This window comes from Cyprinus carpio, chromosome B21 (assembly GCF_018340385.1).
Source record: "Cyprinus carpio isolate SPL01 chromosome B21, ASM1834038v1, whole genome shotgun sequence".
Classification (NCBI taxonomy): Eukaryota; Metazoa; Chordata; class Actinopteri; order Cypriniformes; family Cyprinidae; genus Cyprinus; species Cyprinus carpio.
Window position 1 is genome coordinate 9,832,952 of NC_056617.1, and position 17,167 is coordinate 9,850,118.

General features: G+C 35.4%; 2 protein-coding genes across 2 annotated transcripts; one reads left to right on the forward strand and one right to left on the reverse strand.

Annotated features, from left to right (window-relative positions):
- Positions 1-5,783: 5,783 nt before the first annotated feature.
- LOC109078980 (serine/threonine-protein kinase pim-2-like) lies at positions 5,784-9,373 on the forward strand. Its single transcript, XM_019094157.2, has 7 exons — positions 5,784-5,951; positions 6,067-6,500; positions 6,704-6,798; positions 6,953-7,003; positions 7,226-7,607; positions 7,774-7,938; positions 8,060-9,373. The coding sequence occupies exons 2-7, from the start codon at positions 6,113-6,115 to the stop codon at positions 8,194-8,196; spliced, it is 1,218 nt and encodes a 405-aa protein (XP_018949702.2). The 5' UTR covers positions 5,784-5,951; positions 6,067-6,112; the 3' UTR covers positions 8,197-9,373.
- Positions 9,374-9,743: 370 nt separating this feature from the next.
- LOC109078979 (WD repeat-containing protein 5) lies at positions 9,744-17,085 on the reverse strand. The gene is made up of 14 exons (XM_042748533.1): positions 16,810-17,085; positions 15,325-15,477; positions 15,006-15,114; positions 13,828-13,901; positions 13,648-13,737; positions 13,443-13,532; positions 13,276-13,359; positions 13,092-13,147; positions 12,951-12,997; positions 12,652-12,727; positions 12,496-12,529; positions 12,340-12,414; positions 12,093-12,180; positions 9,744-11,396 (listed from the first exon to the last, which is right to left on the reverse strand). Exons 2-14 carry the CDS (start codon positions 15,403-15,405, stop codon positions 11,296-11,298), a joined length of 1,005 nt encoding a protein of 334 aa, XP_042604467.1. The 5' UTR covers positions 15,406-15,477; positions 16,810-17,085; the 3' UTR covers positions 9,744-11,295.
- Between the last annotated feature and the right edge of the window lie 82 nt (positions 17,086-17,167).

Sequence of the window (17,167 nt, forward strand, 5' to 3'; positions counted from 1 at the left end):
GTATTAAAGATAAAAATAATATTTTTTTTTTATATATTTTGTTTTTTTTTTTTTTTTTATTTTATAAATATAGGCATAAAAGCAAGTCAATGCATTGTGTAAAAAAAATGCTTTTTTTGTTTTTTTTTTTTTTTTTTTTTTTGTTTTGCATTCTTTTGTTTTTTTTTTGTTTTTTTATTGCCAAAAGTTCAAAGATGACATTAATGCAAAAACAACTATGTACATTCGAAATGTATCACAATACATGTCCATCTGATGGATGAGAATTGATATGAAAAAATGGATGAGTATATAGATATAATAAAATAAATAAATACACAGAAACGGAACAAGTAAAGAAAAAGAGATTCTAAAGAAAAAATTAAATAAATAAAAATAACAAAACAATTATTATCACGTTACATGAAAAGATCTCATCATATCTCTTCAAAAAAGGAAATACATTTTTTTGTTATTAATTACTCTCAGTGATTTAATTAGATGTTCTACTTCACATAAGAACTCTATAAAAGTAGGTATTTTTCTTAAGAAATCTCTTGTTTGTGAAAATAGAACTTTGCCACGAGGATAAGAAAGTTAACTGTTGATTCTAAAGATTTGTTTTGGTTTTCAAAAAAACAAACAATATCCTTAATGTGAAAAACACCATTCACGTTAATTTTTGAAAAACAATAGAAACTCAAATCTTTCCAGAAGAGTGAAGAAACATTACATGAGAAAAATAAGTGACAAATATCTTCACTTTCTTTTTTACAGAAGGTACATATATCAGCTACAAAATTTTGAAGTGCACTTCTTTCACTTTATTCGGTATACAGTATTTATATGGTAATAACCATGTTTTCCTCCATTTAATGTTATCTATTTTAGAACCCCAAAAAAAATTTCCCTTTTGGAGAAATTGAGTTTCGAGATTGAAAAAGTTGACGAATATATTTATTATTACAATCTTTACTTAAAAAGCGAGACACCTCCCAAAAATAACTGTGAAAGTTGTTTTGTGCATGACTCATGGGTAAGGGAAGCTTTCATTAGACATATTAATCCATCAGGAATTGCCTTTATATCGGAGTTAAATTCTTTAAATGGAACGGGACAATGATGGATATTCATAAAGCATTCATAAGATAATAAATCACCATTAGAGTTAAATAGATCAGAAACAAAAAGTATGTTTTTATTAAACCATTTATCAAGAAAGATTGATCTTTTTCTAATATTAATATCAAAATTATTCCATAAGATGGTTTTGTGGGGTGAAAAGTTGTGGTTGTAAACCAGTTTCCAGGCTAACAAAGCTTGTTGATGAAATCTAGCCAGTTTAATAGGTAATTTACCAGTGGAGTAATTTCATTTCATCAAAAAAGAAAGGCCACCTACCCTCTTAAATATATTATTAGGAATAAAATGCCACAAAGAATCTGACCCAAGCAAACATCTTTTTATCCAATTAATTTTAAATGTATTGTTAGTATCATCAAAATGCAGGACTTCGAGACCCCCATCACTCCTTTTGTTTGCTAAAACATATTTCTTCAACTTGTGTGACTTATTGCTCCAAATGAAATCAAGAAAAATCTTATCTATATTTTTGGAGGTGTGATTATCTACAGCTGAAGACAGGGAAGGGTACACATATCTGGATAATCCTTCTGTTTTGGATAGGAAAACTCTGCCTAAAATTGATAAATCTCTTTGGAGCCAATTATTAAAAATATATTTTGTTTTCAATAACCGTTGAGAAAAATTCAGAAATTGTCTACTAATTAAATTTTTTGTTATATGAATTCCCAAATATTTCACTTCATTTTTAATTGGTATATTTTCAATTTCAGTTTCCACAGTGTCAAATAAGCAAATAATTTCACAGTTAGATAAATTAAGTTTTGAGCCCAGAAGCGTTAGAGAAGGCATTGATTGTAGTTAAAAACTGGAGAAACTTGCTCTTTATCCTTCAAAAATAAAGTAGTATCATCTGCTAACTGTGAGATTCGAATCTCTCTGTTAAAGATATCAAGGCCAGCAAAGTTATCATTGTGCAAAATATCTATGGATAATGTTTCAACAACAAATAAAAATAAAAAGGGGCTCAAAGGGCAACCTTGACGTATTCCGCGAAGGACAGGAAACCTTGCTGATGTACGTGAATTTAAAATTATACAACTATCTATTTCTTTGTACAACATTTAAACAATATGAGTTTCGAGTGAAATCCAAAAGCCTCTAAAGAGTTTATAAGGAATTGATGCTTTACAGTATCGAAGGCCTTATAAAAATCGAGGAATAAGATAATTGCATCAGACTTGATTTCATCTCTGTAATCAATAAGATCCAGAACAAGTCGAGTATTACAACTAATATGATGACCTTTCATAAATCCAGTCTGTGTTTCATTAATGATATAATGTAAATGCTGTTTTAATCTCTTGGCAAATATGGATGCAATTAATTTATAGTCAAAATTAAGAAGAGTGAAGGGCGCCAGTTATCAATTATAGTTACATCTTTATCCGGTTTGGGAATGAGAGATATCACCCCTTGTTTCATAGTAGGGGTCATTGTACCATTTTTTATACATTCTTGAAGCATTAATAAGAAAGGTTGTTCTAAAATCTCCCAAAACTGTATGAAGAATTCTAAAGTAAGGCCATCGGAGCCAGGCGACTTCCCCTTTTTCATTGATTTCATTGCATCTCTCATTTCATTTAAGGAAACAGTAGCCTCACATGATAACTTAAATTCATCACTTATTTGAGGTATATAGTTCTTAATCTGTTGTAGGTATGACATACTTTGGTTTGCCTGTAAATCAGGGGAGTACAGGTTCCTATAAAAATTAGTAACAAATTTCTCAATTTCTTCAGGGTTTTTAGAAACTGAATTGTTAATTTTTAATGCAGAGATGCTTTTCCTTTTAAAATTCCTTTTCTCAAGTGAGAAGAAGAAGCTCGTATTTATTTCGCCTTCCTCAATCCATCTCGCTCTAGATCTAATGAAGGCACCTTTAACTATTTCTAAATATATATTGTCTAATTCCAATTGCAAAGTTTTTAACTGACTAATTTCTGTAACAGAGAGATTCTCTTTTTTGATTAAGGTATTTATTTTAATTAGCAAGTCCGTTTCTCTATCAGCATTAACCACTTTTAAGGTTTTAGATCTATTTATTGCTAGTAATCTTGCTTTATATTTAAAATATTCCCATTTAGCACCATGAGACTCAAATTCATTATTTGAAAAATTTTCTTTAACTAATCCCTTTTGATCATTAAAATGTTTTATCTTTCAGCAGATTATTATTCAATTTCCAGTAACCATGCACAGTACTCTTCCTGTGTTTAGTCTGCAAAATCAGCTTAATTAATAAGTGGTCAGATTTGATGGAGCATATTGGTGACTGACATCAAACACATATTGCAGTAACTGTTGAGAAATCAAAAAAAAGTCTATTCTAGATTTAGAAGAGAACAAATTATTACTCCAAGTATATTCATTTACATCAGGGTGATAATAGCGCCATGCATCTGCAATATGAAAATAATCACACAGAGTACAGATAATATTATTAGTGAGGCTCATCTTAGGAGGAAATCTGTCAACTGAATTATCTAATACATCATTAAAATCTCCAGCAATTATAATAAAAGCTTGTTGATATTTATTTTTCAAAGCTTCAATATTCTTCTGTAATAAGAAAATAAGAGACTTGTTGGCAGATTTTAAGTTGTGGCCATATATATTACATATTATAAAAGTAGCATTATCAAGTTTAGTGACCAGAATAACCCATCTTCCTTCCATAGAAATCAACGATTCAACAATATCTCCTTTAAATTTGTTAATAAAAGTGAGAACCCCTGCGGAGTGGTTAGATCCGTGACTAAAGTAGGCCTTGTCACCCCACTGTGATTTCCAAAAACGAACATCACCCTCACAGGAATGAGTTTCTTGTAACAGTATTAAGTCAGCATTCATTCTTCTACAGTATAAGAATAAGGCTTTTCTTTTAGTTAGATCTCTCAAGCCACGAGTGTTTAATGATATAATACTCAAAGAGTTAAACTCCAAGTCTTGCATAAGGGAAAGAGTGTTTAATGATGTGATAGTAAAAGAGTTAGTCTAAGAGTATTTTGTTTGAGTAAAAGAAAAGGTTTTAAAACTTACCGCTGTAAAACTGCGTTAACAAGGAGGTAGTTGAAGCTAACACATACCCTATAACTTAGGCAAAAGTGCAACTGTATGAGAGGGCATAACTTATTTGTGATGAAGGAACCACAACAAAGTATAAAACTTTCACGTTGCCCCATAAATCGGTCTACATTTAGAGATTGTTTGTCAATGCACAGTCAGGAGCCAAGTTCGACTTGAGATGCTCCATGAAAATAGACTGTAACTAAGAAATTATTATAAAATAAAATAAGAAATTGTCCGAGCATAAATGAAACGTACAAGAGGAATGCTCTTTGAAGGTTGTTTGTAAATGAAAGATTGATCAAGTGCAACTCGTGAAAAGAACACGGGGGCAGTCATCAAAACGTGAAAAAAACTGTTCACGCACAATTCTTGAGTTAAATTCAAAATAAGTTGCTCCATGAAGGTAATCTGCGAATATAGAACAATACGCTGTACATCTCAAGGGCAAAGTTCAAGTTTTTTTCCCGTGACAAAAGCATGGGGACCCTTCCATGAAACCTTCTTCCCCTCCTCACGAGCCTTCTTAACCACACGGCCATAATTTGGCTCTAGCCTCAACATCTTGTTTGATCAGCGCCTCCTTGATCCGAAGCTTGTTTTCTTTTAGATAGCGCGAGTCTTTCGCAGCCCTCCATACCATGTCTCTGTAGGTACGCATGGTAAAACGCATGATGATGTTACGAGGTGCTCCGTCGGATCTCCTTAGCCCCAGGCGGTGTACAACATCAACTACATCATCCAACTTGTTCTGGATACTAGGGACCATCTTTTTTAGGATGTCGATTGTCACGCCTCTCGCATCTTCTCCGTCGCACTCTGGGACCCCCTGTAGCTTGAGATTCCATCTACATGAGTACCTTGCATTTCATCGAAGCTTTCTTTCAGACTTACATTTTCAACTCGCAATTCCTTAATCTCCTTTTCAAGTTGAATGATCTTGACAGCGTGCATCTTGACCTCTTCACTCATATGGGAGACTTTTTCAGACAGTTTGTCGAGTTTTCCCCAAGAAATGGCAACTGTTTTATCAATGGAAATCACCTTGTTGTGTGTTTCATCCACTTTAGCAGTTAGCTTCTGAATCGCGTCAAGTAGTGTAGATAAGGAAACTTCGTTCATGCCTTTTGAACTCACAAGATTCTTGGATGGAGTAGAGCAAATAGGCCTCGCAAGAACCTCTTCATTGGCACCGATTTCTGTCTCAAGATTAATATTCTCCATGTCGATCGACTTCGTGCAGTATTCTTCCGTAAGGTGTCCAGCTAGTATAGCGCTTTCATTAAGGGACTGATTTTTCCTTTTTTTGCCCATTATATCACGTCAAAAAATGCAAGTATTGCCAGAAAAATATCGAAAAAGCATATATTTTCTAAGTTGTAACTTTACATATTCAAATCTAAGTTTGTTAGCTTCAAACTCCTCAAACTACGTAGACGTCTCTAAAATGTGACCATTCACACCGCTGCCATCTTGGCTCCCTCTTGTTTAAAAAATGCTTTGGAAAAAGAAGAAGCATTCCATGACGTCACAGTGCCAGGAGTTGTGCCATGTAAATCAACGCTCCTTCAACTGCATTCGGAGCAGAAGCGAAGATTATCACCTGAGATAACACTTGAAGTTTGTCCATAGAGCGACTTCTGAAACTGACCATCAAATACTAAGAAGGATTGTGTCCAAATGGCCGTGGTGCAAGTTGTACCTCTGGGTCTTGGTTGAAATCATGTTCTGGGGGCTCCTCCTTTCTACCTGCTAGCATGGTTCTTATTTTTGGTGTTAAAAAAAATCTTGGAAGTCTAGCTTTAATATTTGACTTCTGAAATCTGTTGCTTAATTTCTAACTCATGTGTTTCTCTGTTTAATTCTTTTCTTTAGAATAAAAGGCAGAAGAAGAAAGGCATCAGTGGGTTTATTTAAAAGAATGTGGCAGACTGTAAAAAGTGCAACACAAAACAATGAAGTGGGCCCTCTTCTGCCACAGCCTAACACAAATTTAGTGGGCCCTCAGCCAGATCCATCAGTTCTTGAGCCAGTGGTTCTACAGGTTCCAACCGATCCTCAACCAAATCAATCCAAACTTAAATCAATGACTCTGCAGGACCCAGATGATCCTCAACCAGGTCCATCTGTCCTTGAGACAGCAGTTCTGCAGGATCCAGATGATCATCAGCCGGATCCATCTGTTCTCAAGCCCACGGCTCTGCAGAATCCAGTTGTTCCTCGTACATTGCCACCTTGGCCTGTCCAGAGTTCTTTCAGGCGAAGAAGACGCATTGGAGATCCAGTTCCATACATCCCTCCAGCTACTCGTAAATGTTTTTCGGCTTGCCAGCCATTTCTTGTTCTTGCACATATTAGTTTTTACACCTGTGTCTAGTTAAATGTTTGTTTATAGATTTGTTGTATGTCAGATACCTCATACCTCATTCCAGTTTATTTTGTCTGCCAAGTCACACCCACTACTGCTACTGAAGTCCATGTAAATTAACATTCTCTTTTTGTATTTTTGCAGTTCCATTTGGTGAACTTTATGAATGGGGAAGGTTAATTGGAAAAGGAGGCAATGGCTCTGTGTATGAGGGGATCCGGAAATCTGATGGCCAGAAGGTACAATCAGTTTTGCTGTATTCACCAAATATATCCGTTTTGATGAGTGCTTTAATCAAAACATGTTTTAAATCATTTTAAATTGTGTTAATGAGAATATTCAGTCTTTAATATTCTTTAATTTTTGTTTATCCTTTTTTTTATTATTTTACAGGTCGCCATCAAATTTATTCCAAAGAGGACAAGCGACAATTATATAAAAATTGCAAGTTGGCAAAACTTTATAAATATATCTCAATTAATCAAATTTATCTAAATACAAGTTTGTGAGAATTTCAAAATCTGCTTTTCCGCCACTGGACCAAGCTCAAGTGGAAACATTACTGGAACCGTTCCTTATTGTTCTTAGAACTGTTCAGCCTGATGGTGGAAAAGCAGCTAAACATACCCATAGTTAACTAAGCTTTTATTGATTTTGTTTTTCTAGCTTGGATGTTTTGAGCCAGTGTTTGAAGAAGTGGCTATAAATCTGGTGATGAAACAGCCCCCACCAAGTCCATACATAGTGTATATGCTGGAATGGTTTGAAGAGGAAGATGATTACATCCTCATTCTGGAGTATCCATGGCCCTGCAAGAGTTTGCGCAGATTCCTCAGTGACAACAGGCCACGAGTAAATGAATCACTGGCACGTGGCCTGATGATCCAAGCGGTCCTCGGAGCAAAGCACTGTCTTGACCGTGAGGTCTTCCATTGCAGCATTAAAGAAGACAACATGCTGGTCAATACATCCACAATGGAACTCAAATTAATAGACTTTGGCGGCAGTTGCCTCGTCAATCCTTCTGGCTTCGAAAATGGACATTTAGGTGAGCTGGCTTTTTGTCTTAATGCTTACAATGAGCTCTAGTAAGATTTCTCCTGTGTACTGTTTCGGTGATCATATGATGTATTTGCTATTTATAAGAATAGATATGTAAAAACAGAAAAATTAAATGCTTGTTCAATGTAAAAATCTCTTGCTTTAATGAACAGGAGGTTGCCGCCCACCTGAGTACCCCAGTGAATATCATGCAGGCCCAACAACAGCCTGGAGTCTGGGTGCCATGCTTTACTCAATGGTCACCGGAAATAATCCTTTTAAGACTGCATTTGACAGAATGATAGCCAATGTGACGATCGACCACACATTATCCAGAGGTAAGAGAGCTGATAACTACCAATAACACAAATACTATAGTATTGCTAAAAACTAATTTTCATACATCACAACGTTAGTGTGACATGTGACTAACCAGCTCTCTTGTGAAAACTTGCACAGAATCCCAGGATTTGATAAATCGGTGCCTGACTCGTGACCCTGCAGAGAGAGCAACTTTAGAGGAGATCTCACAGCATGAATGGTTTCAACAGGGACAAATGTCAGGAGTAGCTCAGGAGTCAGGTAGCGTAACTTAGGGAAGGCAGAAGAGAAATCCTAAATTATTTTAGTGAAAAGCAAGCAGTGCTTCAATTTTTTCTTTCTATTTATTAATTTGGAAGATACTCCAAATCAGTCCCAGTGAGGAAAAACAGCACAAACCATTCAGCACAAAGTCTTCAGAGGGTCGAGTTTAGTTAAACAGTAAGCAGCAAACTTGGTGCACAAAAAAGGAAAAGCAAATTACTATAGCAAATAGAAAAAAAACTCTGAAGAGCTAATCTTGTGCACAAAAAAGAAGAAAAGTCTTTGAGGAAGTCTGAAATCATAAATCTAGTTAAATTATTGGGTAGGATTTCCTTAATAAATCATTAAAAAAATGTTTCTCGATCAGAAGGAAAGACATGAGTGGTTTTACAGTTATGATCGACCAAAAGGTAATAGAAACAGTTAGTGATTTTAATTTTTTAGGTGTTATTTTGGATTCTCAATTAAAATTTGATGTGCATGTAAAGAGGCTTTGTAAAACCATCAGAACAAACCTGAATTGCTTTTATATTATTTTAAAAGCCTAACCAGGGACTGTGGCTGCACATTAGTTGTCCCTGCTAAAATAATAATAATAATAATAATAATAATAATAAAACAGTGAATGAAGTTTATCATTTGTAATAAAATAAGAACAGGTTATAAAATTAGGTCTAACAAGAATATTCAGATATAGAAATGTAATTAAGTGTGAAATAAGTTAACACTGCAAAGTTTTTGCTGTATAAATTAAGTATAAATTTTTGTTGTTGTCAGATATTTATAGGCTGCTGTCACTTTAAGACTGAATGCACAGATATAATAATATACATTCGATTTTTATTCTAATTTCCTTCTCTTCAAGACATAACCAGTTGTGTTTATGAAAAAATTTGACTAGAATTTTGAGGTAATTTAGTATATGTCCGCTCAAGCGCAAGGAGAAATTCTGTTCACATGCTTTCTGAAACATGACCCTCTGTGTTCTCATCAATAAACAGCTTACAAAAGATTCACCAACTTAAATCCTTATGAAGTTCTTGTGTAGCAGGCTATATAGTTCATCAATGTCTAATTACATAAATTAGGCAGAATTCTAGTTTTTAGTTAGGCCTATTTGAGTAATTTATCGGTTCACATTTGACTGTCCTCCTAAACAAGACTTTTAATTCAAAAAACCTCTGTCCTAGAAAGCTTTATAGATATGATTAAATTACACTGCATAATTATATTTATACAGTAAGCTATATTGTAGTAACTTCTACCCAAGTAAACTTTGTAGTGTAATACTATTTAAAATACTACATTGCAATTGTGAGCAGCTCATGGCTTGACAAATTACACTTTGAAAGGAGGCAAAGAATGAGATACACCTTATTTCACCAGTGTCCTTATTTCCTGTGGAATAATGTACATTCAACTGGTTATGATTGCAAAATAAACCTTTTCTATAAACCTAGATACCAGTGTGTTGAAAAAACGTTGCGTTTCACACCTGAAGCACAGTACATTTTTAACTATATCGACTGTATAAATTCATGGATGACATTGTGCTGGACACAGGTCAAAAAAAAAATTTATTGAGTCACAGGTCAGCTCCAAAGTGACTAAATGCAATACAGATAGAATTCCTCATGCGGCCCTTGTCATCACTGCAGTGCACTTGCAATCCGGTCAAGAACAAAGGAACAGAGAGAGTCCAGAGGCAGAGGATGGGTTAATGCCAAGCCATCATCCACATCGAGCAGGAAAAATAAAACACTCTTATTAAAATACTATCACCTACTTGAGACAGTTAATAAGACCACAGAACAGAGGTAAACGTATCAAAGAACAGAGAAGCTGCAAGTATGTACAAAGTCTCAGATACAGAAACATCTCAAGGCTCCAAATACATCCAGACTGCTTTTGGTCACGAGATAAAAGGTTATGGCATACCCACTTCACAGCAACACTCCTCCTTGCATAAGTTGTGTAATTGAAACCACATCATAATTAGAAACTGAATGTGTTTTACCAGATTGTGCTGGTAAGAATTGTTTTTTGATGCTTGTGTAATTGACATCTACTGGAAACCTTTTCTTTTAAGTGACCAAGCTGCTGTTCCATCCAGATGTATATGTACAGTTTTATTTTTCATAAGCACCAAAACTGATATGAACAGAGGTGTTACAGGTAGTTTCAGCTGTAGGAATAAAGTGAAGTTTTGGCATACATTATGTCTGCGACTGCTATAGGGTTATATAACAAAAAAGAAAGTTTTATTGTTAGCACTGCCTAGATGACATTTAGCCACTTAAAGCCACTGAAAACCATAAACAATGTCTGACAACTAGCTTAGCAACTATAACACAATGAATTGTTTTAATTGCTGATATAACAGTTGCATTTCGGTGCTGTACAGAAATAAACATGAAATAGTGGATGTTCAAAATACCTTTCTGCCAGACAACACATTTCATACATAGAGGTTTGATTTGACATTGGCAAGTCAACGTAATTCTTTGAGGCGTTCACAACTGAGAAGTTTGTGAAACCTCTTTTCGGCCAAATAATGGAGTGAAGCTGCAAACTGCTCATATAAATGCCACAAATACAGGCAGAGAAATTGTAATACTCCAAACATTTGTTAAAATGGCCACTTAAAATGTGCCCAAGGCACTCTGCTGGCATCAGGAAGTGTGCAAACCACTGATAGACAGATAGATGTCATTCTACAAAACTTACAGGAAAAAACAAAACAAAAAGACAGGAACGCTCTCTTTGTCCTAATACATCTGTGGAGTTCAAACAAAGCTGCCTAAAATTACAGACTGGTTAAAAGTTTTGCTGGATGCTTAAACTGATGAAAGAGAGCTGGCGGCAAGGCAGAGAGAAAGTGAATGCTTTAGTTCACGTGAGCGGAGAGAGGGGTGCTGTGTTAGGAGAAGGTACTGTATGTCGGGCTAGTGCGAGCCAGTCCCCTTGCTGAGCCTTGATGTCAGTGTGAATGCTCTAGCGTGACCTTTCAAATGAAAAAAAAAAAAAGTCTCTTCCCCTCACACAAAATGAATAGTACAAAATTAAAAAAAAAAATTTAACAAAATAATAAAGTAAAATAAGCTTGAGGTTTAGCAGTCGCTCTTCCAAAGTTTGATGGTTTTGTCATTTTCTAGTGCTGCTGATGCAATGATGTTTTCTGTGGGGTGACATGCGGTTGAGATCACCACATCTACAAAAAAACAAAAAAAAACAACAACATTAGACAACATTTTTACACACCATTAGAAGTGCGCACACACATATACACGTACGTATGCAAGTGTGTGTATGAATTAAACTGCAACAATCAACTATGGAGTAAAATAGAATAAATGAATGACAAAAAGTATGACTGAAATCTGTCATATTTCGTACTGCTCAGCTGGAACAATTTGCAGGAAGTGTAGGGCTTAAAATAGGCTATGTGACATCAGTGGTTCAACCATATTTTTATGTAGCTGCGCGAATACTTATGTGCAAAGAATAATGGCAGCAGACTGTCCCAGGAGAGAAAAGTCATTATTTTTATATTCTTTGCACACTTAAAGTAGTTTCATAAAATTATGGTTGAACCACTTATGTCACATGGGCTATAGGTTGTTTAACAATGTCCTTACTATGTTTCTGTGCTTTGACCGTGGTAATACCCTTGCGGTCTATGGAGGGTCAGAGAGCTCTGGGATTTCATCAAAATTATCTTAATTTGTGTTCTGAAGATGAACGAAGGTCTTATGGTTTTGGAACGACATGAGGGTACTTGAGTACTTAATGACAGAATTGTCATTTTTGGGTGAACTAAAATGTCAAAAGTTCGCAAACGTCACGACTTTCACTTTCACTATCCCTCTAAGCTTCCAGAGTTAAAATTCCAACTTCTTGTTCCTACCTGTGTGCCCTTGTAGTTTCTGTACGATCTCCTTGGTCTGAAGGTTCCAAATATACACCATGTTGTCCTCTGAGCCGGAGACAATCCACTTAAGAGAAAGCAAAATCTTTAAAATCTTTTCCACCAAATTGTGGAAATTTCAGTGCACACTTATGAAAAAAACAAAAACAGTTAATAAGTATGCACAATGTCAGTGTTTAGTGTGATGTGCTTAGCAGCTGATTAGTATAGTGTAGTTCCAACATACCTTTCCACCAGTGACAGAGAAGTTAGCAAATATGCAGTACTTCTCGTTTTTATGACCGGTATATGTTTTCAAACACTAAACAAGAAAAAAAAATATTGTTATACACAGATAAAGCTTTATTTTTATGAATTACAAACAGAAAAAAAAAAATCTTACCTTTCCTTTGCTGTAGTCCCAAAGCTTCAAAGTGCTAAAACACAAAGGGAATGCAAGTGTCTTTTTAAAGGCCATGGATCATTTCATTACTAGTTTTTTTTTTTTGAAAAATGAGCAGCATAAAAGGCTTAGAATAATAAGAAGGCTCTGACTCACTTATCCAGAGTGGCAGCCAGGATGTATTTGCCATTGGGGGAGAACTTCACAAATGACACAGGTGGGTTGTCATCATCTAATGAAAATTTGCACATGTATAAAAATTTGAATCCCCATTTATTCTTTAAATCTCTTTATTCTTATTTAAAATGTCATACGTTTTGTTGTTTCACTAGTTCTTGGATAAATGTTATGCATGTTTGATAAGAACAAGTTTCATAAACACTTCAGAGGTACAAACCGCTGCTTTTGAAACTGGTCTGAACAAGCACTTTAGTGTAAAAGACTAGTCAACTTACCGATGAGTGTTTTAAGGCACTGCCCTGATGCTGTGTCCCATATACGGCTGTTTAAAAGTCACATATAAGCATGCATGATTGTTAGTTATACATCCCTGACATATTTATCCAAACTAATTCTCACAGCCAAAGTTCACTCACCAAAGTCCATCATAACTGCTGGAAACAATCAATGAGCCGTCTCTGTTGAAATGAACCTAAAACGAAGCAACAAATAAACATTTACAATTCAAAAAGGAAAAGATAATTTAAAATATATCACCCACTGTACACAGTTGTGAATGTTATTATTTGATCTTCACAGGTCAAGTATAAATGCACTCACTGCAGAGACAGGGTCTGAGTGCGCTGGCAGCGTCTTGAGACATTTTCCAGTTTTAACATCCCAAATCCTCACACTCTCGTCAAACTGTCACAGAGATAATAATTAGCATGTTTGTTTACCTGAATTAACAAGACGGTGAAATGACAAATGATTGTGAATGGACTTACAGATCCAGATACGATGAGGTTGGACTGGGGGTTGAAGTTACAGCAAAATACATAGTTGCTGTGACCCTTCAGTGTCTTTAAACACTTCCCCTGGGGACATAAAGAAACAGAATAAGAAAAAGCCTGAATATCATAAATTGTGCTGTAATATTTTATATAAATTTGATATTCAGAAGTTAAGCTTTGGCTTGTGCTGTTGACTTACAGAGCTCACGTCCCAAATTTTCAGTGTCTTGTCATCGGAAGCTGAGACCAGGAGGTTTGAGTCAGAGGACCAGGCCACATCCGAGATGCCCTGCAAGTGAGGGAAAACCAGGTCACATTAGACACCTAGTAAAGTAAAAGCAGCGCTACTCTGAAATGATGGATCTTTTCAGGAACTCACCAGTTTGTGTCCAGATATCGTCTTTTCAAACTTGCCATCATATGCACCCCATATTTTGATCAGTTTATCAGCAGCTGGATGAAAGAAAACAAAAAGCAACATTTATAGATTTTCTTTCACAACACAGCTATTGATCTATAAAAAAATAATGAATCATAAAAATGTAAATTAAATAAAATAAACAGGGCTGCCATCAAAATAAAACTGAAATTGGCATATGGCAAGTGTGATTATCAAATTGCGAGAGGCTGTGATTTAGTCTGATGTGCTGCGTGTTTGAGTTAAGTGCAGCACTGTGTTCATTTACAATGCGGTGTGGTGGTTTGCAGTAAATGCTGCTCCATACAAACTCCATCGCTGAATGTTAGTAACATCTATAACATGCATTTTGGAAGTCAGCATGCATCAGGACAACTTTATTTTCACATTTGCATAATTTTCAACATTTTTGGGGACATATTATAATTATCAGATATAATTTTATATTCAAGTGCAATTGTATTGTTACAATAGAAATAACATAAAAACAACTTTATTATTCTTATCACTGAAAAAGGTTTTAGTTTCCAAATGCATCAGAGTGGGGTCTCTTTTTTTTTGACCAAATTCTGCAGCCCTGTGTGTATATATTTATGTATAAATACTATAGAAGTCAATAGCTACCAGCAACTGTTTGGTTACAACAAATATCTTCTGTGTTCAACAGAAGAAAAATTCATACAGGTTTGGAACAACATGAGTTTGTAAATGATCTTTAAAGTGATAGTTTTCCCAAATATGAAATGTTAATCTTCAAAACACAAATAAATATATATATTAATATAATATTTTTTATAAAACCTGAGAGATTTCTGTCCCTCCAATGAAAGTCCAAGTAATTAATCCACGTCTTATGAACAGATACAAATACTTTATGCAATGAACAGATTTAATTTAGGCTTTTAATTTACATCTAAACAGAGCAAATGTGATGTGCTTCAGATGTAAATAAAAAAAAAACTCAAATCAAGTCAGGTTTCATTCCTGTCTTTCATTCATTAAAATAATCTTTCTGTTTCGAAGAATTAAGTCTTATGGGTTTAGAAAAATCTCAAGAGGTATTTTATGTTTTGGGAACACCTGTTCTATAACACATAACTTTATACAGGTATTAGTGCTGTACTAGTACAAGTACTCACATGAGCTTGCGAGCCACTCCCCACTCGGACTGAACTTGACAGAAGAGACTGCTTTTGTATGGCCAGCCAATGTGAATTTCAAGGTATAGTTTGGCTTCACAGGTGCTGACTGAGATAGAGCAGAACTCACATCATTAATGACACAGTCAACAGAGAAATGACATCATCACAGATCATATTAGGTACATGTCTGTAGTAAGGCTGCTATACCATTTATACCACAAGTATATCCACCGCACGATACAAAAATAATCCAAAATCAACCAAAAAAACCAATTCCAAACTGTGTCGCAGACGGGCGTTCCCAGTGATGTTTTACCTTGCTCTGGCTGGCGGAGGCAGCTGATGCTGGCTGTGTTTTAGTAGCCTCCGTGTCTGGTTTCTTCTCCTCAGTTGCCATGACGACCAAGTTGGAGAAAATGGGTTTATAGAAGCAAGTTCAACGTCAGCCCGACAGTCCAAAAGAGAAGCACTGAAGAGTATTTGTATGATATATTAGTCTTCAGATGACATGGAAAGGCTACATGTAAAACTAATAAGCACATGTTGCCAGTCAATTTGTTAGCTGTCACAACATCTTTACAATTTAAATTGCTAATAAACCCAAGTATATATTTTTAATTTACATTTTAAAATGTACTGATTTCTTCTCTCTCTCTCTCTCTCTCTCTCACACACACGTAACAATTTATATATATATATATATATTATATATTATATATATATATATATATATATATATATATATATATATATATATAGAAATATTTAATAGCATTGTTCACTTTATACTTTCCCAATGAAGCCATTTAATGTGGAACATATGTAAATGTTACAAAACAAATAGTAACTGAATTTAGTTCACAAATAATTTTCAAATGTTTGTATTCTAAAAAAAAATATTATCTTTTGGCATCACTGACTGTCTTGTAGCCTTTTGTGATAGTGTATGAGTCCCTGGTTTGTTAAGGGCTGTTAAATCTGCCCTCTGAAAAAAAGCATCCAGGTGCTCTAAGTATTTTGGTTTCCCATCATGCTCTGTACTTTTAACTTCTTCCCCACTATATTATATTAAGATCCCAGCTTTACCACTCAGGACTCATACTCACTAATGCTGGAGGAAGCAACACACAATATAAAACACCAGTGGTTTATAAAGAGATAAAGAAAGGTAATACGTGTAAATTAAAATTATTAAAAAAATAAGAATAATTAAATGAACAATTTGTATAATGTCACAATCTTTCAGATTCTGGATAAACTGACACCGCACACCTGTACATGGAAACACACATACTTTGCATACGCCACCTAAAGCATATAATATGATACTAGTATACACAAAATAACAAAACAGTTATATAAAAAATAATCAAAGTCTGATAAAACAGTGTTTCGTCTGCACAACATTAATGACAAGACTAATGGCATTGGGAAACTGACTAAAGTCTAAAACCATCTGGATAAATACCAACGCAAAAATCTAGATATGATTTACAGAGCTCGTGTCTGTGTCTGTGTCAGGAAGATCTGTAAAAACACCATTAGCAGCTAACGTTAGGCTGTCCGAGAGACGCAGGGCCTCAGAGAAACGATAGATCACCTGCAACGCATTTATCCGTGTAATTTACACATCTTCGTGTCTAAACTCATGGTTTACCGCGATCGTTTCAGTCACCCGTCCCATACCATCCCCAGCACATTAAATACAGTAAAGATTGTTGGATCTTTTCTGTGCACACATGCCTCTTTCACTCTCTGCCCATACATTCAGACAACAAAAGCAGCGAGTAAACTCACTCACCGGCGGCTGCTGAGGTGGTAATAAAACTGTTCTTGGCTTCTGGGATGAGTCCACTACTGGCTTTGGATAAAGATTTGTTCATGAATCGCGTAACAGGCCGTTTTGATCATGCAGTGAGTTAGTGATCGTGCTGAATACGACGGTGGATGAGCGCCTCTCCAGCGCAGGCTCAGGCGGTAATGTGGCCGTAACAACTACTGCGCATGCGCAGATCTCGACGGTGGACCAAGAGGGACATTTTTTTTCAAACGCTGAGATGATAGACTGTACCGTGCACCATGTATCAGTTTTTATAATGAGCTAGAGCAGGGATAGACAGCGTCGGTCCTGGAGTGCCGCTGTCCTGCAGAGTTTAGCT